General features: G+C 53.9%; 1 protein-coding gene across 1 annotated transcript in view; it reads right to left on the minus strand.

Annotated features, from left to right (window-relative positions):
• COG7 (component of oligomeric golgi complex 7) overlaps nt 1-23690 on the minus strand; it is a 65673-nt gene continuing 41983 nt past the window's right edge. Inside the window, exons 10-17 of the mRNA XM_054714419.1 lie at nt 20884-21000; nt 18893-18958; nt 14248-14434; nt 12606-12746; nt 7204-7287; nt 3141-3255; nt 2204-2347; nt 1-403 (exon numbers count right to left, since the gene is read on the minus strand). Of these exons, the coding sequence (XP_054570394.1) occupies nt 237-403; nt 2204-2347; nt 3141-3255; nt 7204-7287; nt 12606-12746; nt 14248-14434; nt 18893-18958; nt 20884-21000 (1021 nt within the window). The 3' untranslated portion in view covers nt 1-236. The remainder of the gene's footprint in view (nt 404-2203; nt 2348-3140; nt 3256-7203; nt 7288-12605; nt 12747-14247; nt 14435-18892; nt 18959-20883; nt 21001-23690) is intronic.

Raw genomic sequence — 23690 nt, forward strand, 5'->3', positions numbered from 1 at the left:
CATTTCACTGTATTTATTAATTCCATTTTCCAGATCGGATCATTTTAAAAAGTCATCTGAAAATACCTCTCTAATAAATAAACCTCTAATTTACAGTGTTTGGGGCGGGGGGCGTAATCACAAATGAAAGTCTTTTTAAAACCAATTCCGCCCAATCCGGGCAGTTTTAGAGCAAAGCCGTCCTGGAGCTGCCTGACCCCGGCCGCAGGCCCGCCCTCCTCTCGGCCGCGTGCGGGTCAGTAGTCCACACTCCGCATGGCGGCCACCGTGGCGGCGAGGCGCCGGGGCAGGCCTTTGCTGACCTGCCTGTAGTCCTCGGGCTTGGTTTTCAGGAGCGTCCCGACGTGCTGGAGGGTGCGGGAGGGCTGCAGGCCCAGGGCGTCCATCACGTTGACCAGGTAGTCTGGGGGGAGGAGGGGGGGACAGACAGACTCAGCACAGGCAGGACAGGCCCACAAGACCTCCTGGGCGTCCCCTCGAGTAATAAATGGACACTGCCCACCCTCCAAATCCTGGGGTCCACTCTGCCCTCAGCAAGAGGCCTTGACTCTGAGGGTTTTCCTGACTGAGCTGGGCCCGGGGCCCGCTCCCATCTGCTGCCCAGCTGGTGTCCATCGGGCTGCATGCTAGGACGGAACGGGGACAGAGGCCCTGGAGGCAGCCTGATGTACTGTGGTGACGGTGATGGGTGCTGCCTGTCTCCTCCTTCCTGGGTGGGGACAGACCTCTGGGAGCCTTCCGCGAGTTCTCAGGTTCCCTTTCCTGTTGGGAGGGCTGGAGACAGCGCCGCCCAGGTCCTTCCTGCTCCCTGACCGGCGGGAGCTCCAGGCAGGTCTGCCTCTTCCCGTGTCTCCTTCTGAGGCCCAGCTCTGCCCTGGCGGCTGGCTCAAGTCCGGCTCAGGGGGAGGTGCTTCCCAGGCGGCGGTCTCCACCAGTCGGACACCTGCCTCCTGCACAGCTTGTCCCCACAACTGAGCTCCCCTCGCCGGAGCCAGGGCTGCGAATGAAGCCCAGGCCACCACGACCGTTTGGCCAGCAGAGTGGTTCGAGGCTTGTTTCTGTTAACACCAAATCTGAACGTCTTCAAGGGGCCGTGCGCTGCCACAGACCTCACCCATCTCTATCGAGCCACAGCTTGAGCGTCACGCCTCGGCCGCCTCCTCCCGGCCCCAGCACACGCCCCAGGACCAGCGCCGGGGCACAGGCACTGTCCACAGCCCACCTCCTAGCACTCCGGCCAGCACGGAAGGAGGCATGGATGACCAGGAGGGAGCGTAACGGGGGGGAGAAATAATGTGAACGGAAACCCAGGGCAAGCCCAAGCTCAGCTCGCCCTCTCTCCGCTGGTTCTCTGCTCGGTGCCCCTGCTGCACTGACGGGTGCCAAGGCGGCACACGCGCCCGTGAGGTGGCAAGGCGCTGCCTCCCGCAGCAGCTGCTGAGCTCACTGCCAAGGGCACAGCTCAGGGCCCCGGACGCTGGGCTCCAGGCCGGGCCCCCCACTGGCTGCTCTGGGCCCGGGGGGAAGCCTCACTTGTAGCTCTTCTTCAGCAAAACAAGAGGCAGGTCAGAGCCCTGCTGGGCCCCACCACCCTGGGCCCTGAGCACCCAGCTGCCCAGGGAAGCCAGTGGAATGACACCAAGAGACTGGGGACACTCCCGGCCGCCGGCCCACAGCTCAACCTCAGCACCACCTGCATGACGGGCGCCAGCAGGCGCAGGTGGGCACACGCCTCTGCCCGCAGGCAGGCAGGGATCTGGGACTCCAGGTGTCCTCATTACACAACCGCCCTGAGCCTCCATTTCCCTATCAGCATGATGGGGGCGAGGGGCCTCGCAGGGGAGTTTGAAGATTGCATAAGGCAACGGGTGTGAGGCCTGGCGCGGCACCTGGCGTGCCTGGTGTGTGGTAAGAGCTTAACCAACACTAGTTTGCGGGAGTTATATAAAAGAGACAGGCCAGGCGGGCAAGGCAGTCGGCCATTCCCTCTCTCCCGGAAGCTGCCCTAACGCCTCAGCCCCAGCAGCCGTCAGAATCCCTCCGACACTTCCCAGTGCAGGTGTCTGGGCTCCACCCAGCCTTCAGTCAGACCCCTGGGGACGGGGCCTGGAGCAGCGACTGCCTGTGTGAAAGCTTCAGGGCCACGTCCGAGCGACGTCACGAGGAGACCTGGGAGGAGACTCCGGGAGGCCGGGGGACCCACCAATGTCAGTGGCCAGCTGCTTGGTGGAGTGCGGGGTGAGCTCGGGGATCTGCAGGATCACATCGCAGTAGGTCTGCATCGTGGCTCTGGCGATCGAGCCCAGCCAGTTGTCAGCCATGTTGTCCAGCTCGGGCAGTTCATCCCCTGGGAAGGGAGAGAGTCACAAACACGCCGAGCTGCTCGGGAGAGACCACTGCAGCCGGTTACACCCACCACCGTGGCGCCCTCGGCCACGCAGCCGCAGGGCGGGGCAAGTGTGGGAGGAGAGGAGCATCGAGCAGAGCGCAGACGTGTGCTAAGCAGTGCCACCAACAGAGCACACGTGAGAGGGCCCTGCTTACGAAGAAGCACGTGAACATGGGGATGCAGACAGGCAGGGGAGGACAGTGGGTTTCATCCCCCTATCCCCATCACGTGCTTTGAGCGTGTGTGCGTGTGTGTATGTGTCTGTGTGAAAAGTTCTATGAAAAAATGTTCTCTAAATTTTTTAAACTTAAAAAGCATATTTAGCAAATAGATAAAAATAAAAAACGCTTCTATAACCTCACAGCCTTCCATGACTATTACTGCCATTTTGGTGTACACGTATTTTTTACATACAATAGAGAAATGTGTTCCTATAAAACATTTCAGATAACACAGGAGTAGAGTAAAAAGCAAGCACTGCTCCTCCACTCCCCGCTGACACACACACACTCTGAGACCTGTTCCCACGGTTTCACATGCCTGTGTACGTGTGCAAATACACAGGACTTGGTTTTTCAAAGCACAAGTGAAAGGAACCATGTTATTGTGCACACCCCACTCTTTCTCAGTCACGGTTTGACCCTCAGAAACCGTTTCGGCGGCCTGGGAGAGCTGTGTGGGACGCAGCCAGGGCGCCGAGCGGGCGTGTTCTCACGCGGCCAGGCCGCGCGCCCTCCCGCAGGTGTCTCACCTTGCTCGGGAGGAAACGGCAGCTTTCCTGCGTGCAGCGCCAGCTCCAAGGCCGAGTCCTCCTGAGTCACAAACGGCTCCAGGTTCAGGGGAAGGGACATGATATACTGCCCGATCTGAAACAGAGGCACACAGGTGACTTCAGGAGGCACACCGGCGTGAAGACAAAGGAGGGACAGAAACACTGCTACCGCTGGGAAGCCCCAGGCCAAGCCCTCCCGTGTGTGCTAACACCGCGTCTGGCCACACCTTCCAACACCAGGGCGGTGTGCAGCAGGGCCGACCCGTCCTCCTCCCTGGGGGCCTCAGTATTTCTGGAACACGCTCAGCACACGCTCTCCTCCAATGCGGTAACGGACGCCGACGTGCTCTGGACACCTTACAGCACGTGTGTCAACACCAGTAATAACGCCCGCAGACGAAAACCAGGAAGACACTGTCCACAAGCACATGGCCAGCAAGCCCTGCCCGGATCTGGACCACAGTCTCGGCCTTCTAGGCGATTTAAACAGGCGAAGGAGTCATTGTTTTTTGGGGGGAAGCCATTTATGATGATAAATTAATTTGAAGGGAAAACTATATTGTTTTCATAATACAAACCCTAGGAAATAAAGACAAAGCCTTCCTGGCCGGTGGGAATTGGAAGAGGTAAGAGGTAAGGCTCTGAGACCTTTGGGACAAGCCGTAAGTAAGTAACACAGTGCCTGTCAGGCGTTCGTCAGGTGCAGGTGGCGGTCATGGTGAATACGTATAGACACCTGTTTCCATGACTACTCAGACCTGTTGTGTGTGTTAAGGTAAGTATAACATAAGGTCGATTTCCAGGTTATGACAACACTAGAGGCCCAGTGCACAAAAATCGTGCACAGGGGTGGGGGTTGGGGGGAGGGTTGTCTCTCAGCCCAAGCTGCACCTTCTCCAATCTGGGACTCCTCGAGGGATGTCCGACTGCCCATTTAGGCCTGATCCTACCAGATGGGCAGTCAGACATCCCTCTCACAATCCAGGACTGCTGGCTCCCAACTGCTCACCTGCCTGCCTTCCAGATTGCCCCTAACCACTTCTGCCTGCCAGCCTGATCACCCCCTAACCACTCCCCTGCCAGCCTGATTGATGCCCAACTGCTGCCCTGCCAGTCTGTTTGCCCCTAACTGCCCTCCCCTGCAGGCCTGGTCACCCCTAACTGCCCTCCCCTGCAGGCCTGGTCACCCCCAACTGCCCTCCTCTGCAGGCCTGGTTGCCCTCAACTGCCCTCCCCTGCAGGCCTGGTCACCCCCAACTGCTCTCCCCTGCAGGCCTGGGTCCCCCCAAACTGCCCTCCCCTGCAGGCCTGGTCACCCCCAACTGCTCTCCCCTGCAGGCCTGGGTCCCCCCTAACTGCCCTCTCCTGCAGGCTTGATCGCCCCCAACTGCCCTCCCTTGCAGGCCTGGTCCCTCCCAATTGCCCTCCCCTGCTGGCCTGATCGCCCACAACTGCCCTCCCTTGCAGGCATGGTCCCTCCCAACTCCCCTCCCCTGCTGGCTATCTTGTGGTGGCCATCTTGTGTCCACATGGGGGCAGCCATCTTTGTCCACATGGGGGCAGCAATCTTGTGTGTTGGAGTGGTGGTCAATCTGCATATTACTCTTTTATTAGATAGGATAGAGGCTTGGTACATGGGTGGGGGCCAGCTGGTTTGCCCTGAAGGGTGTCCCAGATCAGGGTGCGGGTTCCCTTCGGGCATGGGGCGGCCTGGGTGAGGGGCCTGTGGTGGTTTGCAGGCTGGCCACATCCCCCGGCGACCCAAGCAGAGGCCCTGGTATCTGGGACTTATTTATCTTCTATAATTGAAACTTTGTAGCCTTGAGCGGAGCCAAGCCTCCTGCTCGCTCCATGGGCGCAGCCATTTTTGTTGGGATTTATTTATCTTCTATAATTGAAACTTTGTAGCCTTGAGTGGAGGCCTAGGCCAGCCAGGGTGTGCGGAAAGCTTGGCTTCCTCCATTACCGGGAAAACCCAAGCCTCCTGCTTGCTCCTTGACTGCAGCCATCTTGGTTGGGTTAATTTGCATACTTGCTCCTGATTGGCTGGTGGGTGTGGCTTTGTGCGTGTAGCGGAGGTACGGTCAGTTTGCATATTACTCTTTTATTAGATAGGGTGCTATTATATTTTAACAAGGTCTGTGAGCCTATTGTTGCTTGTTTTGGCTCCATATTCATTCCAGACACCCGTCTCCACTGAGAGTTAACAGGAACTCTAAAAGCTAAGGTCTGAGGGCTCTCCACCTGGCCTCACACGTACCTACCCAGCGGCAGGGCCTCCGGAAGTTAACACAGACTCCAAAACCTACCCGCCCCAGGGACCACATGCCGACTACACCCTCACCCCCAACACTGCCTGTGGCTGGCTGCAGTGAGCCTACCTGTCCGTGGTCCATCCTGCTAACAAAACCCCGACAGTCTGGCCTCCCTCTAAAGGGTCGCAGTGTTTTCCCCGTTCACTTACTGAGTATGGTTTTTAACAGGAACCGGAAAGTGGCCCCTTAGCTCACTAATAACAACCACTGTAACTTCTGCTTGAAAATTACAGCAGATCCCTTACTTTCCACAAGGTCGCAGCAAGAGAAGGTGCTGATTTCCGGGGCCGGGATTCTCCCCTCAGCAAGCACTTAATCCCACTCAGCAAGCATTTCCTGAACCCCTGCTGTGTGCAGACCCCAGGCATGTTCTGTGCTTGGTGCACCGTTCACTGGTAGTCATACCTTTGGCTAAATTCACAGACCCAGTTTTATTCAAAATAAAACATCACCCTTCTCCCTTGCATCCGCGTCACCTTTAAGTTTTTCACAGCGTTTTCTCGTTTCACCCCTTTGGAATGCTCCCATAGTTCTGCATAGGTGAGGGCATTCACCAAAGAGGCAGGTCCTTTCGTTATAAAATTTCAATCATCTGACATCTCAAATTTTAATTCCTCGGCCTTCGGCTGTGGGCTTGCTGCGGTTCTGAGACTCCCTGAGTCCAGCTTTCGCACAGGAGCTCTGTCCGTATCACCTCTGGAAATCCCTGTGGAAAGCGATGCTCACCGTGGCACGCACTCGCAAGCTCTCCTGCTTCCTGAGCGGGTAGCTCAGCGGCTCGGGAGGAACGAAGAGCTCCACCACTGCATGGCCTGGGGTGGCTCACCCTGCCAGGGCCGGGCTCCTTCACCTCTGGGACGAGGAGGAGCTCTCACTCACTTCGATGGCCGTGGCGGGGATGGAACTAATACTGTGAGATACACGCACGAAGCACCCGGCGTCCTACCAAGCGCGTGGAGAAATGGCCTCCAGCCCCGCTCCCGCCCCACAGCCCCGGGCTGGCCGGACACTGCTGCCCGCCCGCTCGCTATGCGCCACCTCACGCACCAACCTGCACCGAGCACGCGCCTGCGCAGTGTGTGCCTGAGGAGTGCTCCTTCCACCCGGGTCCAGCAGGAGGCAAGGCCGGGCCTGGAAACGCATCCCAGCCTCCTTCCTCCTCTACACCTTTGAGATCAATAACTAACGTTGCTTTCAGCAACATGGTGTCCGGTATTGATTTTTACCGTAATGCATATGTCTTGATTCTAAAAATGAGATCGCTCCCACTGGTTGTACAGACCAACCACATCCTAAGTGTCACAGAGCAGGAAATCGGTGACACCCTGGAAAACAGGACAATGGCTGCCACCCGGGACTCACGCACTCCCAGTGGACAGAGTGGGATGCCATCCTCCGCCAGTGGCGTCACCAACGCCTAACGCACAGCCTCTACTTTAAGAGTGCAGTGTGTCTACAACAGTCATAGCTTCTGTGGCGGAGGGGTCTAACGTGAGAGCGGGCGGCTCCCCAAATCCGACCTTCCCACTGGACTCTCTGATGCCGCAGGTACTGACTCGCCTCCCATTAGGGAGGTGGGGGAGGGGAGGCAGCGTGACCGGTTCGGAAACCAGCGTGTTTCCCAGCTGATTTCCTTAAAGTCCTGGACATGGATGGCCCGGAATCAAAACCCAAGGGGAGCCTGAAAGGCTGTGACCACCATGGGGAGAAGCACAGGCAGCTCTTACGTTGCTGATGTACTCCAGGGGCGTGAGGCTGAAGGTGGGCAGGGCGTCCGTCAGGGTCTCTCCAATGCCCGCGGTGCTCCAGCTCTGCGGGGAGAGGAGGTCAATGTCAGCACAGGCAGCGCTGGAGGGAGGGCCCCGAGGGCGAAGGGCGTGTTCCCACAGGCCTCACCTGCTCAGAGCTGGCAGACCAGGGACTTCCCTTCTTTAAACCATGACCTTGAAGCCCGCACAGAGGAGCGCACCCTCTCGCCCTCTGCATGCCTGCGGAGCCACGAAAGAGGGCTCCCACCTCCTCCGCTGGATTATTCCGTGGGAGCCCAGGCCTTATTTCTCCCTCAGAACGTGAAGTGAATTGGCTTCTTCTGCTCTGAGATTTTCTACTGGGCGGGGCAACAGGCACAAAGTCGCCGGGCACAGGTAGCCCCACTAACTCCTGGGTCTCCGGTGCTCTGAAAAGGCTAGGACACCCCAAATCTGCCTCAGCAACCACATCCGGGAGGGAGGCTTGGGAAGCCCTTTCTGGCTGCAAGAATACCCAACCACACTCGCCAATACTCTGCTCGGCTGGAGCTCCTGCTCTCACTCCTCCCCGCCTTCTGGGCCCAGTCCTCAGCTGGTTGAGAACTCAGAGCGGAGGGAAGGCATGCCGTCCCCACCCCTGCTGCCGTCCTCTACGTGAGCCGTCTGGGCCGACCTCGGCACCAACACATCCTCCCTCATCACTCAACGTGGGGATGTCTACAGTGTCGCTGCGTGAGCCCTCTCACGTTCCCCAGAGTTAGGCAAATCGCCGGCACACACACGGTTACAGAGCTCAGCTTGGCACACCCTCACACGTAAATCTAGTTTCTTCATTCCACCTGAGTCACCCTAAAGCCGGCCTGGAAAACAAGGCCGCTCTGGCTGACTCCTGGAGTGGCTCCCGAGGTCACGCTGCGGCTCTCCGTGCCACCTGATGCCGGTCCGGTGGCCTGATCCTTAAGTAGCGTTCTGGGAAGGTAGTGACCACATCCACCTGGCTTCCGCCCAAGCTCAGCAGCCATCCCCCGTGCTCTCTAGCACATGATCTGCCTAGTTCTCTTCACTCTAGACCAGTTCTTCTCTTCCTCTCCCCGCCCTACCATTCCCTAAACTCGTGTTCTTGCTGAGAACCCTCACTTTCATTTCCAAATGTCCTCCCACCCCACTGAGAAGGAACACCCGGTCACCCACAAGTACCAAGTGCCTGTGACCTGCTAGGTTTTGCAGAGAGCAAAGAAATCGCCCCACACGCATCCACTCCGGCTCCCTCTTCAGGAGATCTCTGGCAGATGCAATAAGTGTTCAGAGAAGCAAGAGCTGAGAGCGACTGGAGAAGGGCGGGCCACAGGATGCGTGAGGTGACGAGAGAAGGCTAGAAGGAGGACGCCAGGCTAAGAGAAGGCTTTACCTGAGAGAAATACATTGCCAAGGGCGGGGGGAGAGAAACAGAGAAAAACAGAGCTGGCAGACATGAAGGGAACGCACAGAGCAGAAGAGGCGTGTTTTGGGGGGGGCGATGTGGACTGGGGTGGCTAGCTGACCATGTGGAAGCAGGTGCTAGGACATGGAGCTCAGGGTCCTCTTCTCTATTTTGCACATGTGTGAAAATTTCCTTAATGAAACATTTTTCAATAGACTATCATCCTGCCCTAGGGAGCTCAGAAAGAGTTTTGGGTGTCGAGAGATAAATTAGAGCAAAGCTTTATGAAGATTAATGCAGCAACTCTGAGGAGGACAGGGTGGGAGGCAGAGAGAAAGCTCAAGAAACAGCTCAAGGCGATGAGGCCTGGACCAGGGCAGTGGCCCTGGGAACAGATGGGAACCACACTTAAACAGAAGGACAGCCCCGGCCAGCGTGCTCCGTGGTTAGAATGCAGGCCTGTGCACCAAGGGGTCAGAGCTGAATCCCAGTCAAGGGCACATTCCTGGGTTGCAGGGTCATGCCCAGACCACTGTCAGAGTGCTTGCAGCAGGCAACCAATCAATGGGTCTCTCTCACATCGATGTTTCTCTCTCTCGCTCTTCCTCCTTCCCTCCCTTCCACTGTCTCTAAAAAAGCAGGCAGAAAAGGTGGTCTTGAAGAGGGCAACTGGGAAATGCTGGAAGTTATTTTTTAATTGTTCAAAATTTATTTAAAACAAGAGGCCCAGTGCATGAAATTTGTGCAAGGGGGAGGGGGGGTTCCCCTAAGCCCGGCCTGCACCCTCTCACAATCCGGAACCCCTCGGACATCCCTCTAACAATCTGGGACTACTGGCTCCTAACTGCCTTCCTGCCTGATCGCCCCAACCACCTTTGCCTGCCTGCCTGATCGCCCCTAACCACTCACCTGCCTGCCTGATCACCCCTAACCCCGCTGCCTGCCTGCCTGATTGCCCCCCAACCACTCACCTGCCTGCCTCATCGCCCCTAACTGCCTCTGCCTGCCTGCCTGATCACCCCTAACCCTTCTGCCTGCCTGCCTGATTGCTCCTAACCCCTCTGCCTGCCTGTCTGATCGCCCCTAACTGCTCACCTGCCTGCCTATCGCCCCTAACCACCTCTGCCTCGGCCCCCACTGCTGCAGCTTTGTCCAGAAGGACGTCTGGAATGACATCCGGAAGGTCGTTCAGTTGTCCGGACTAATTAGCATGTTACACTTTTATTATTATAGATTTCCTTCAAATGGGTTTTCTATCCATCTGTTACCAGGTAATACAGCTAAACCTCAACAATCTATTTTGCAATGGAACAGAGTGTGGGTTTATATTCCTGTCATATAAAAGGGTGGTACAATTGACCAGCAAACATTAAAAACAAACATTCAATGACCAGGGTTTAATTTTCAAATCCTTAAAACCAGAGTGTTTGCCTCTGTGCTGTGCTTCCGTGCTGGCACAGGCAGAGAGCGCCTGCCTCCACGCCCACGCCAGAGGCGCTGTGCTGAGGGCCAAGCAAAGGCCAGAGCCCAGCAGCCCAGAAGCAATCCCAACCATGAGCTCAGATGCAGAGGGGGGAGGGCAGGTGGGAACTCCACACCCGGCTCCATGGAGAGCTAAGATGGAGAATGAAGATTTCAGAACAGAAGGTCAAGATTTTCCTCTTTTCCCAATAAAAATAACAAAGGAGCCAAGCCTGGAGGGAGGGAGGGAGCCAGAAGCTGTGAGGATGCTGACCCTCAGCTCTCAGGGCAGGTGAACCAGTGTCAACACCTGTCTAAATGGAAGTGTGAGCTCTGGCCGATGTGGCTCGGTTGGCTGGGTGTCACCCTGTGCCCTGAGAGGCTCCAGTTCGGTTCCTGGTCAGGGCACATGCCCGGGTTATGCATTCATCTCCGGTCAGGCTGTGCATGGGAGGCAACTGATCAATGTTTTTCTCTCTCGCTCGCTCTCTCTCCCTTCCTCTCTCTCTTTCTCAAATCAATAAAAACACAGAAATAAATAAAATAAAATGGCAGCATGATCAGCAAAGACAATGACTTCAATCTCTAATAGTTTTCATAATCTTTTTTTCCTTAACCTTGGCGAGATCTGGGAACTAATTTCTTTTTTTCTTTTTTTTTTGGTTAATCCTCACTCAAGGATGTTTTTTCCCCCTGATTTTAGAGGGGGTGAAAGGAGGGAAGAGGAGAGAGAAACATCAATGTGAGGGACACAGCAACTGGTTGCCTCCTGCAAGTGCCCCTACGGTGTCTGGGGATGAACCCCACAACTCAAGTACGTGCCCTTGACCAGGACTCGAATCTGTGACCCTTCAGTGCACAGGCCGACCCTCTAACCACTGAGCATACCGGCTAGGGCTTGGAACTAATTTCTTTTGCAATGAAGAAACTAGTATCTCAAATTTAAACATACCTTTGGTTTCCTTTATCTTCTTTTTCTAGTTAAATTCAAATAAAATTTATATGGTGTATGTTTTATTTTTAAAAAACAGCCTAGCTGTCCAATTGCCCTTTCTCCTGTGGTGCCGTGCGCCTCTGACGTGGGCAGGCATGGGAAGAAGTCTGGGTGGACGCACAAATGTTCACACTGCTTATTGCTAGGTGTTTGTTTTTTCCTTCACACCTTCCTTTATTGCTTAATTTCTAAAAGTAAATGTAGGTATTTTTAAATTCTCATTCCTCTTAAAAAATGAGAGCCACAGAAAGAAAGAAAACCACCCCTTGTGAAGCATCATCTCCTCATTTCGCGGCCACTGTGCTCAATTCTATCACATACAAAACTTTACCTGACCCTTACGCATCTGAATGGTGAGGATTACTGTGTCCCCATTTTAAAGATGAGGAATGAGGTCACAGGAAGGAGCAGCCTCAGCCCTGGGACCCAATGCCACGCACGCACGGCAGTGGCCAGGGATAGACAGCACTGGTCATCGACACCCCTTCCACGGCACTGTGACGACCTGGCTCTTCCAACCGCACCCGCCCCAACCATGCAAGCACTGTGCAGTCTGGCTGGAGCAGGTGTCATGGCATTTTGCATAGACAAATCATCTTTAAAATCACAGAATTCCAGGGGTAGGAAGAACCCTGAAATCGTGTACCGGTAGTTCAACCAGGTCCTTTTATAGATGGAGACTGTGAGATGCCGAGAGGAGCTGAGACTTGCCAAGGTCACACAGTGACCTTGCTGCCCGGCCTGTATGCTTTCAGGGAGGCAGCGGAAAGCCAAGAACTTGTAATTGTGTCAGACTCATTCTGTTGCTTCCTAAAAGGATGCCCGCGTCATTAAATCACCATAACTGGATCTTTCCCAAAGGCTGTGTTTTAAAAAAAGCCAGATCCTAACAGAATTGAGGGGACAGTGAGAGATTAAGCAGGGAATGGTCCCAGGAACCCAAAAGGAAAGCGATGAGCTCAGGACCAGGGAGGACTGCGCCAGGAGAGAAATACGCCTGATGGGCAATTCCTGGAGAAGGAAGCGGGACAACAGGAGAGAAGCGAGGGGAGGGAAGGATGGTCAGGAGGAACGGCCTCCGGGCAGAGCAGAGCCCTTCCAGCCCCTCCAGCCCCCAGGTCGAATCTGGGGGGCAGTCTCCTGAGTGAAGTCCCAGAACCAGCCCTCCCGAAAGGTCCGAGGCGAGATGAAAACCATCTCACAAGACACTTAGCTCCTCTGACCTGTCCCACCCAGCCAGGGGCCCAGGCTCCCTATCCCCGCGGAGGGCACAGCCACACTGCTGGAGGCTGAAGTTAATCAAGCAAGAGTAATCACCCCAGAAACAGCCTGGAAATACAGCATCACGGTGACCGCAATTAAGATCAGGAATTCTTGCCCAGCAGTGAGCTGCCTCTGTGCAGGGGGACTGCTTGTTCTGGGGCGCAACGCAGGCCCCCCTGAAGCTTTGGGGAGCAGGGAGAATGTTCCTGGGAAGGAGCATTGGAAGGGCGGTTGGAAACTCACTTCCATCTTGGGAATGAGCAGCAGCTGCTGTTTGATGCGCAGGAAAACTGAGTCGAAGGCCAGCTCGTGGGCCTGCTGGTTGAGCCGAGTCAGGGCTGCTCGGGAGGCAGACAGCAGGTTGTGGTTGCTGGACCCTTTCTCCTAAGAACAGAACACGCAAAAGGCACTTTGTCAGGCCCGAGATCCAGCCCAGGTTATCGGCTAGTTACACATTCTGAAAAGTCACTGAGAGGAAAACAGTGAGGGGGTTCCCAAAGCAGGACCCCTGGGGCACAGGCCCCGTTAGGAAGACACGGCTCACCCCAGAACTACTGACTTGGAATCAGCAGTGTGCTGGAACCCAGCAATCATTTTTAAATCACTTTTCCAGGTGATTCTGATGCAGCTGAGCTAACCCGAGTTCGTGGGCTGGCAGTTTAGGAAAAACTGACCTGTGACTGTCCCTCAGGGATAAAGGAACAGGGAAAACCCGATCAGAAGTGTCATGTATAGACCAGAGTGATGGACGAAGCCCTGACCCCAGCGAGGTCAGGTCAGTTACACTGGGCTGTACGCCAGAGCGTGCACAACTGCACAAGCCCCAGGAATTCCATCAGCCTGAGAGAGTGCGGAGATGGAGAATGGAGCCTTCGTTTTGCTATTATAAATGAACCGATTACAAGCAGCAGAAATAAATCAGATCAGCAATAAAGATAAGCGGAGCTGCTGTGCCCTAACCACAGAAGCAGATGACTGACCTGCAGAACTGCTTGAACAAGGGTTTCTCACGCTCCAGTGCAGTCAGCCTGTGGGCCAGGGTGCAGGGACCGGAGCGGGGGGGCGGGGGGGGGGAGGGCGGGGGGGCAATGGAAGCACCCTGCAGTCTCCCAGAGCCTGAGGCCCGTCAGGATATTCCAGACTGTGCTCGGTGCTGCAGGAGCAATGTCTCCTCCGCCTCTTACTGAGAGATGAGCTTCAAACCCTTCCGTGGTGCGGGGTGGGGGGCAGGGGGAGGAGAGATGATGCTGGGATGCCTGTGGCCTTCTGGGAACCTGGGGCTCATTCGCAGGAAGCTGTGCGACTCATTCCATTTGTTGGGAGGTCCTTCTATCCCTGGGCCCCAAGGGTTTAAGCTTCAAGGCAAGGGCAGCTTTGTGGTAGACACACTGAGACTCTGAAGGGCCAGGGAGCAGGGCACTGCCCCGTCCTCATTTGCCTCCTGCAGGAACGTGCACCGAAGGAGCGAGCGGCCTGGTCCTCTCCGGGAAGAGGCTGGAGCCCACCTCTCCGGGCCCCGCCCACCGGCAGGCAGTTCACCTTGCGGTCCCCCTGCCACTCAGTAAAAGGGGACCAGGAGCTGCTGAAGGCTGAACACTGGAGGGAAGGACAGCAAGCTCACCTGGCCGCAGATCGAAAGCCACCTGCTCCAGCCTACCTTTGTCAGTACTCATGCTCCAGCCACCCGACTCCCACATCTATGTTGTAATTGGTTCCAACCCAGTCCAGTGCTGAGCCCCTCAAAGCCACGACATTAATGAGACAGAGATGTGGCAGCAGGACAGGCCCCGGCCCCACGCCCACAGGGCCAGAAGCCAGGATCGGGGGAAGTGAGTGACAATGGAACGCTTTCATGGGCAAGAATGCCATCAGGCTGGTCTCATACCTTGAGGGTGTAGAGCATTTCCATTAAGCTGGCGTACTCGGCAGGGCTGTCCTTCTGGAGGTAATTATATTCCTGCCACGGGTTCTTGGCAGAGCTCTTCCTGTCCGTCAGGATGCCATCCTGAACCCCGCTCAGGCTCCGGGGGCTATAGGCGTCAGACAGGTACTTCCCGGCTGTGGACAGAATCCTGCAAGGACAGTGGGGAGCATGGCGCCCCAGCTCTTTGTACGGAAGTGCCTTCTTGAAGCATTCAGACTGCTCCTTCCTCCACCCAGGATACCTCAGGCAGGTGGACTCAGGGCCATTTTATAAGGAAATGAAGGCGTCCGTCCCGTTAGGAGTGCGCTGGCCGCAGGCGCACAGGAGACACCAGGTGTTGCTCTGTCCTGATGAACACTCCCTCCTCCAGAACATGCCGTCTTCCTAACAGGACGGCAGCTACAGGGCACGTCCCACTGCAATCGGGACCCCGGGCACTTTCTGCGTGGACCTTCCTTCCACATGCCCATCACTGGGTGGGCTAGTCAGAGCCCTGGGAGCCGCCAGCACCTCAGTCCCAGGGACGCTGGACAGGGCAGAGGGACAGCTGGTCCCGGAGAGCTGACAACAGCAGCCTGCACGCCCCCCGACGCAGGACTCGCCGGCAGAGTGTCAGTGTCACAGACGTTTGCCTTTATGGCCTAGGTGCTGGGGCATCTCCTCGGAGAAGCTGGCCCTCCCTGACTTCTTGGAGAAAGGAAAGGGCTCCAGGAGATTCTGTGATGACCAACCCCGTGCTGCGGGGGAAGCTGGAGTTCTGTCTCCAACAGGATGACCTGCTGCAGGGACGCTGAAAAGCCTCCACTTGGTTTGGCCTTAGCCCAACTTTATCCTCCAGCCTACACACCTCAACGGGTGCAGAATGATACGAACATACGTAACCAGGAGAACAAGTATCGCCAGACATCCCAACGCGGCTAATCCCCGGCCCTCCCTGTCACTTCTTATGAAAAACACCGCTTTGGACACGCCGCTTTTGGGTTGCACTCAGCACTTTCCCCAAAAGATAAATCCCGTGAGTTGCCAAGAAACGAGCGCTGTACTTGCACACAATCGCTGGGACAAGCCCCTCCTGAGGAGCCTCTGCCACTGAGGGCGTCACCTGCCTGTGGCTTAGGCTCACGGGTCCTTCATCTGCCAAGCTGCGGCCGTCCCAGCCGCTGCCCTACTCCCGAGTCGTCTGGACCTCGGCAGCCTCCCTCCCTCCAGTCCTTCCACATTCCACTTGCTCTGTCCTCCTCTGGGTCAACAGAGTGAGCTTTCCCAGTCACGCCCGGGCAGCCCTCAGTGCCCAGGACTCATCTAAACATGCCGAGGAGGGCACCCAGGCCTTCCGTGGCCGGAGCCCTGGCAGCCCCTCATCATCCCCTCCAACCCACCCCACCCCCCGCTTCCCACACGCACATGCCGTGCTCACCCTCAGCCCAAAATGCTGCCCTGCTCTGTGCACCTGGGGAACCCACTCCTCCTGCACACGCTGGCCCAGGGGCTTCTCTGCCACGTCCTTCCTGGCATGCCCCCAAGGCACCAGCCTTCCGCTGCCTCGGCCCCTCGCCTCTCCCGTGGCATTTAACATCTTGTCTCATTTCTATCCCACTAGAAGGTGAGGCTGTGCTGCAGCTCGGAGTCCCTAGCACCTCGCACAGTCCCCGCACATGGCAGGAGCTCAGTAATTATCTCCTGCATGCCAGGTGGGCCCCGCATGGTGACAGGAGATGGAGGCTGCGCGTCTCGCCCTCTGCAGGACTGGCAGCGGGGAGCTGGCCTCACCTGCCACCCGAGGTGAAGAGCAGCAGACGTGGTGGGGATGTTTCAAGGACTACAGGTTACAGTTTAAAACGTCAGAATCGTGTGCTCTATAATAAAAACCAAACCTGATATTAAAAATTCTCAAATAAAATCGCTCCAAGCCCCAGGAGCTCAGGGCATCCCTGCCTGGCCTCTTCGTCCACAGACACTAGGCGATCTCCATTAGAGTCTGGTTTCCTGGCCTGTGTTCTTACTAGTCCTGTGAGCTCAACCACATGAAATGACACTGGACTTCCTCACTCATCAGAGAAACGCTCTCTCCTAACTGCAGTGGCTCTGAGCTACATCTTGGGACTATGACTGAACACAGTCACTGCCCTTAAGCTCAGAGGTTAATGGGGGAGGCTAATGGGCCCATGGAGGACTCACATTACAGTTCCATCTACTTCCTCAGTTCACTGCCTTTTCATGACAAGTTGTTTCCCATCCCTCAGTCATGGCAACTTGAAGTTTAGATTAGATTCCCCAAACCCAACTGTCCCACGGAACTACCGCACACAAACCTGCCCCTGGTGAAAACACCACTGCTCCAAGGAGGTGGCCCCATGAAGGCCCACGCTCCGCGCCTCAGCTGCCCTGTGTCAGAGAAATCCTCAGAAGATACGGAAGCCACCCAAGTGCCCACCAAGAGACGAGTAGATAAAAAAAAATTGTGGTACATGTAGACAATGAAATATCACTCAGCCGTTAAAAAGATGAAATCTTACCATTTGCAACATGGATGGACCTAGAATGCATTATGCTAAGTGAAATCAGTCACAGAGCAAGACAAATACCATATGATTTCACTCATACATGGAATGTAAAGAAGAAAATAAACAAAACAGAAACAGGCTCACAGATACAGTGAGCAAACTTTCAAAGGGAGAGCATTTGGGAAGCTGGGTGATAAGGTGAAGGGATTAGGAAGTACAGATCGGTAGTTACACCTCAGGCATGGGATGTAAGCACAGGATAGGAAACACAGTCAATAATATTGTCATCAGTATGTATGGTGCCAGGTGGGCACTGGGAATACCCGGGGGAGACTTCGTAAAGTACATGATTGTCTAACCACTATGCTGTGCACCTGAAACCAATATAAAGTAATACTGAGCCCTGACGGGTTTGGCTCAGTGGATAGAGCGTCGGCCTGAGGACTGAAAGGTCCCAGGTTCGATTCCGGTCAAGGGCATGTACCTTGGTTGTGGGCACATCCCCAGTAGGGAGGTGTGCAGGAGGCAGCTGATCGATGTTTCTCTCTCATCGATGTTTCTAACTCTCTATCCCTCTCCCTTCCTCTCTGTAAAAAATTAATAAAATATTTTTTTTTAAAAAGTAATACTGAATATAAACTGGAGTTGAAAAATAAAATGTTTTTAAAGAGAGGGAAATCCCTCACATGACACCCAACTTGGTCCTGCTGTCCCAACCCATAAATCACAAAAAGACGCCCTCCTGCTAGGAAGTGGCTCTAGCCATTCTTCCCCTGGGTAACCCGTGTTTCCAGCGCCTGCAGCTGCCACCGGGGAGGGTCCTTGCTCCGAGTCTGGGCTCTTCGGGTGAGGCTGGCAGGGAGGTAAGATACGCTGTGTGGGCGCTGCCACACGCACGGCCTCCCTGACGGGAGCACAGATGGTGACTGTCACGCTTTTCCCTGTGCAGACTCCGTGCTTCCAACATGATGCCAGCTCTTACAGAGGCCCCTGGGCACCCCAGTCTGTTCTCCTCTCTCTCACACCAAAGCTTGAGCCAGGCTTTCAAGCCCTCAGCTCATCCTTTATCTATCATGGCCCCATCATCTTCCTAACCAGATCCTTCCCTACCCTTCAGAATGTACTATTTGCCTTCATTAAAAAATTGAGGAGCCTGGCTGGGTGGCTCAGTTGGTTGAAGCATCTTCCCATACACCAAGAGGTTGCGGATGCAATTCCCAGTAGGGGTGTGGAGGAGGCAGCCATCAGTGGTTCTCTCTCATCACTGATGTTTCTATCTTTCTCTCCCTTGGGCAATAAAAACATATTTAAATATACATGTATACATATAATCTCCTCCGGTGAGGATTAAAAAGATTAAGGAAAGTGTGTGTTCTGATGTGGAGAGATGAGTACAAGGGCAGACACTAGTCTGTGAGAACAGGCAGCGCGGGAGTGAGTCGGTCACACACTCTGGATGGCTCAGCTGATGCCCAATTCAAACCACTGCCTCACCATTGTATCACCTCAGGAGCACTTGCGGGGCCAATCAGCCTGAACGGCACACTGGGGCGACATAAGGCCCTGGTAAGTGTCAGAGCAGAGAAAGGGCAAAGGGCTTCTCCTAGGCCAACCCCAGAAACCCGCCATGGAGATGCACCCCCGTGGGCAGCACAGAATTCTGCTGCAGCGCCCAGAAGGCAGGCTGGCTGGGTGAATCCTGATTTGGGAGGCTGACCCGGGGGACTTACCACCACTTACAAACACCACTGCCATGGGTAAATTCATTTTCAGTCCCAATAACTGACTTACAAACAAGCAGTGGAACCCAGCCCATTCATAATTTGGAGACAGCATGTACTGCTTTCTCATATAGGCTGAGACTGCCAAATTTAATCCAAATTATGCGACCATTGCCAAGTAGGTCAGAGCCTTGACCTTTTTGGGTGCTCAATAAATGTTTAATGATGACAACAATGACACCTTTTATCTGGGTACACACAGTCCTTGAACTCTGTGGCTTCAGATTTTACCATAAGCTGTCGCTGCTGTGTACTATGTGCTGTATGCCGTGTCAAGTTCTTCCCGGAAAGAACCCAGGGTCTCACCCAGCTCTCGCCTACCTGTTTGCTAGCTGCTGCTCGAAGTCCCCACACTGCCTCAAGAGCTCTCCGCAGGTGGCTATTATCCTACACAAAACAGAAAGCACTTAAGTTCAAGTATCTGGAATGCCAACATTTACAGCACAAACATTGTCTCATTCATAACAATTCTAACTATTCACTCCTCTGGTAGAATGCGGGGTTCTGGGAAAGCAGGTTACCGTTTGACATCCTACCGGAAAGCTGCATTAGTTGGTGATTAACATAGAAGGTACCTGACAGCCTCTTCTAACAGCCTAACGTCACAGTTCTAGCCAATGTGATCTCAAATAACTTCACATTCTCAACTACTCAGGTGCTTTTGGGCTTTGTCCTTGAGAAAATGGACTGAAAATACTCCGTATCTAACATTTAAAACCCACAGTTCATTATTTAATGTTTTTCAGATGCCTGCCATTGGTCAGGCATAGAAAATTATCTTGATACTAGAAAATTCTCTCTCTGTTCACATGAAAGGCAGAGATTAATCCACTTGTTTCTCAGAGATATATCCGAATGATCATCTGATTTGTATTTAACCATCTTAATTTGCAAGTAATTTTATGCTAGGCTCCGGAGTCCTTCAACACCAAACTATAATGCAGGACAAATCCAAGGATTAAAAACATCTTAAGTCTAGTTAACTTTTAACTTTCTAAAAGCACCTGTCATCACCAGGCTATCTAGGCATTCCATCGTAAGAAAGGCTCCTGAGAAAGTGAACAGTTCCACTTGCCTCAGGTACAACGGAACAGCCTGTACACAACCCTTCCTGGTATTCCAGGCCACACAGCTGACAGGTGTACTGGTAGCATCTACAGCACTAAATCTCATAAAAAAACTTCAAGTCTAGATCGGAGCCCATGAGGGGATAACCCAAATGGTGCTGGGAGGTCCTGTGTCCACTGTGACTGAGGGAGGCCTGGAGCTGCTCAGTGGGCCACTGCATGAGACCACGTGTCCCAGGCACCCTGCACACACCACCTCGGCCACAGGTCAAGCAAGAAATGCAAGTGGGGAAAGAGCAGCTTCTCTTTTCAGAATGTATATCCAAGAAGAATGATTTTAAGGAAAAGAAATTTCTAGATTTCTTTTTAGCTCAGCCTAATGGTATAGCTAGCCAGCCCCTGGGAATGGCAGAACCATAGCATAGCAGAGAACGTATGGCCGGTAAAACGGGGACTGTGGCTACCAACCCCAGTGGGTCGTGTCTTGGGACAATGTGGGCCTGGTGCTGCCAGAGATTCCAATTTGTAAGTGATGTGAGAAATCTGGGTTATGTTAAATCAGGTTTTTCATTCAAATGTTAGCAACTAATCCAACACATTTAGTGATGCTGTGATCAAACCAAACATGTCCATAGGTCAGATCTGGCCACAGGCCAGCAATCTGCACTCTCTGGCTGGACATATCAATGGCCAAACTGATGAGGCTGCTGGGGCAACAGGAGTCTACCTACTGCTCCACAGGCCACACTGGCTATCTCAGGAGCTGGCTGTCAACGACCGCTTGGGAGGGTCACCTCCGCGCCTTCCAGGGCACCCTCATGGCCAGCGCAGCCAGGCAGCACTGCCCGTCATCTAGCACCATGGCGCCAGACCCAGCAACAGGAGCCGGTGCTAGGCATCTGCCACAGTATAAGCTCGAAGCTCTTTCAGGTCTCTAAGAACTGTAGGCTAAGGGGGAGAAGATCTTAAACCAAATGTGAAAATGTAAGTCATCATAGGAGATGAGTTTATAAAGAACTTGTAAAAATATTTTTAAAGCAAGAGGAGTCTTTTTGGTGTTTGTCTAGTTGGGTTGGGTTTTTATTCATGACTTGTTTTTAGAGTCTCGAGTATTTGCTTTAAAAGAAATGCAGTAAAAGAGAAAAGAACGACCCATACGAACACATTTGTCATTTTATAGGCTACACTGCGCATGCCGATGCCGCCGGCATGAGGCACGTGCTCCAACTGCATCCCCCACGTCACCTAATGGAGTTCTGAAAGGCCGTCCAATCTTCTTGAAAAAGGGAGTTGGGAGGAATGTCATCCAGCTTGCACTTCTTGCGTATCGAGTGGAGAGTGCTGGTGAAGTCAGACACATACCTGTGGGGAAAGGAAACAGGGACAGGGCTGTGGTCATAACCTCCTCAGACCTAGACTCCTGGGTCACAGTCTGGACCAGTGCTAATGACCGTGAGAGCGCCTGCAGAGGCTCCTTCCCAAGGGCGAGACAGCTCGTAACCCTGCCACCCAGAGGTCTTCCCACCGGGCAGCAGCTTTAACAGCTGCTCGAGGGGAGCGGACAGCCCCGAAGACCACGGCTCTGGAGACCAGCCAGGTAAGAACCGAGGCAGGCAGATCACTCCCTTGTCCCAACAGATGCGTTCTTTGGAAGCTGGCTCAAAGGACTGTTTTAAACCTCATGGACCCACTACAACACCCGACTGTTACCTGGGATGCTATAAGGCAGTTCCCTGATGCCCAGGGTACTTTTGCTGCATTCTAACCTCTCGAATTTGGACTAAACAGCCATCTCCAAGACAGGAAGAGCCCGACTTCAATGGCACAGTTACACCAGGTTCAAAGTTGGAATCCCCTTCCTCAGAGACTGTGCTGCCTGCTCCCACTGCACACCGCATCCTTCCTCCCCGCACCTAAGCAACATCAAGCCGCGTATTTAAGCTGTGCTCCATGTTTCTTGTTGTTAGACTAGGAGCTCTGGGAGGACAGGGACTGTCCCACTGTAGCTCATAATCGTATCCCCCGGAATAGCACAGAGCTGGAACGAAGGAGACGCCAGCCCGGCCAGGGTAGCTCAGTGGTTGAGCATCGACCTATGAACCAGGTCACAGTTCGATTCCGGGTCAAGGGCACACGCCTGGGTTGTGGGCTCTATCCCCAGTGGGGGTGTGCAGGAGGCAACTAATCAATGATTCTCAGCATTGATATTTCTCTCTCTCTCTCCCCCTCTCCCTTACTCTCTGAAATCAATAAAAAACATATTTTAAAAAATAAAATAAAATAAAGGAGACACCAGAAATAAGCCCTGAATGAAGACTTGACTACAGGCCTGGGCAAGTACCGAGGTGTTTCTGAACCTGTTTCCAACAGCCTTACTCCTCACCACAGAGATCTCCAGGACCTCTGCCGACGGGCCCGTCTGTTCTCATTTGTCAGCAGCTTCATGATGGCCCCAGACCTCCAGCCTTCCCAAACCCTGGGCCTCCTGTTACAGCAGCGGTTCTCAACCGCTAGCAGGGTCGCCTAAGGCCATCGGAAAACACAGATATTTACATTACAATTCATAACAGTAGCAAAATTACAGTTATGAAGTAGCAACGAAAATAATTTTATGGTTGGGGGTCACCACAACATGAGGAACTGAATTAAAGGGTTGTGGCATTAGGAAGGCTGAGAACCACTGTGTTACAGTATCTACTGTTCTCCATTATGTCATCCAAGGCTGTTATCACAAAGTACCCCCCTCCCAAAGTAAATACAGATTTAGAGAATTTTATTCTAAACAATAATTAAGAGCTAAAAGTAAACTGGCAGTATCAAGGTCATAAAGTATTTAAAGAAATATCATGATACCTTAATTTCCTCATACTTTTATAGTTCCAAAATACATCTGACAAGAAAGCAAACTACTAAAACTTAATTACTGACTTAAGTTACTTCAATGGCAAATATATGGCGACAGAATGAGACTTGACTATGTGAACACACCATGCAATATACAGATGATGTATCATAGAAACGTACACTTGAAACCTATATAACCTTATTAACCAACATTACCCCAATCAATTCATAAATTTTTTTAAAGAATTTCAAAATTTACGGCAAAGTGTTTTGTTGGAAGTTTTTAAAAATGGACTTAGTGACGCCTTCTGAATTGCCTCGGAGTGTCATGATGCTAAAATAAATGAATCAACAGACAAGAATGACATGAACGCTGTGGGGTGTCGATTTTAAGGGACAGGTCTTAGCACATGCACAGGTGAGTGCTTGGCCTCGGGAGTGTGCTGAGCACACAGCTGGGAGCCAAGAGGCTCCCTGAAAACCTATGGCACCTGTGGCAGCACAGGAACCCGTGCCTCTCCTGCTTCCCAGACCGCAGGCTCCACTCTCGCAGGGAGGAGCCTGGAGACAATGGCCCGGCCCAGTCCGGCCCGAGGAGCACGTCCATGTGCCGGAAAGAAAGGCCATTCCAGGAGCCAAGCAGCAGAAACCGCTTCCGCCCAGCCCGGCCCACAGCGGCCACGGCTGCCCCGTCCACGGCCTCCCCTTTACCATGGAGAGCCCCGAAACCCAGATCTTGACAGCACCTTCCCTTTCCACCAAGACAGGGACAGCTTTCCTGGGAAAGCAGCCCTCGGGAGGGTAAGCCTCCAGGACAACAGGGCAAAGGACTGCTGAGGACTGTGCTTCAGCTGTAGGAGGCAGACAACTGTCCCCACCCTGCGGCTCCGACAAACACCTAAGGATACGCACCCAACATGCGTGCTCTGCAGACGCGCAGATGACAGAGCCCTGGGGGTGTGAGCAGACCAGTGTGCATCACCTCTGTCCCCAACCTCCCCGTGCTCTCACCATCAGCATTTCCACGTGTCTCCACCATGTGAAAGCCCCTGCCTTAGGGGCTCAATGACACACTTTCCCTGAACGGCCACAACTAGGAAAGGGGATGTTATCACCCCCTCAGAGGAGACACCCAGACTCCCAGAGGTGCGCTTACCCACCCAAGGTCCCGACCAGTAAGTGTCAAAGCCAGGATCTGAGCCCAGGTG

The sequence above is a fragment of the Eptesicus fuscus genome, chromosome 4 (assembly GCF_027574615.1).
Source record: "Eptesicus fuscus isolate TK198812 chromosome 4, DD_ASM_mEF_20220401, whole genome shotgun sequence".
Lineage (NCBI taxonomy): Eukaryota > Metazoa > Chordata > Mammalia > Chiroptera > Vespertilionidae > Eptesicus > Eptesicus fuscus.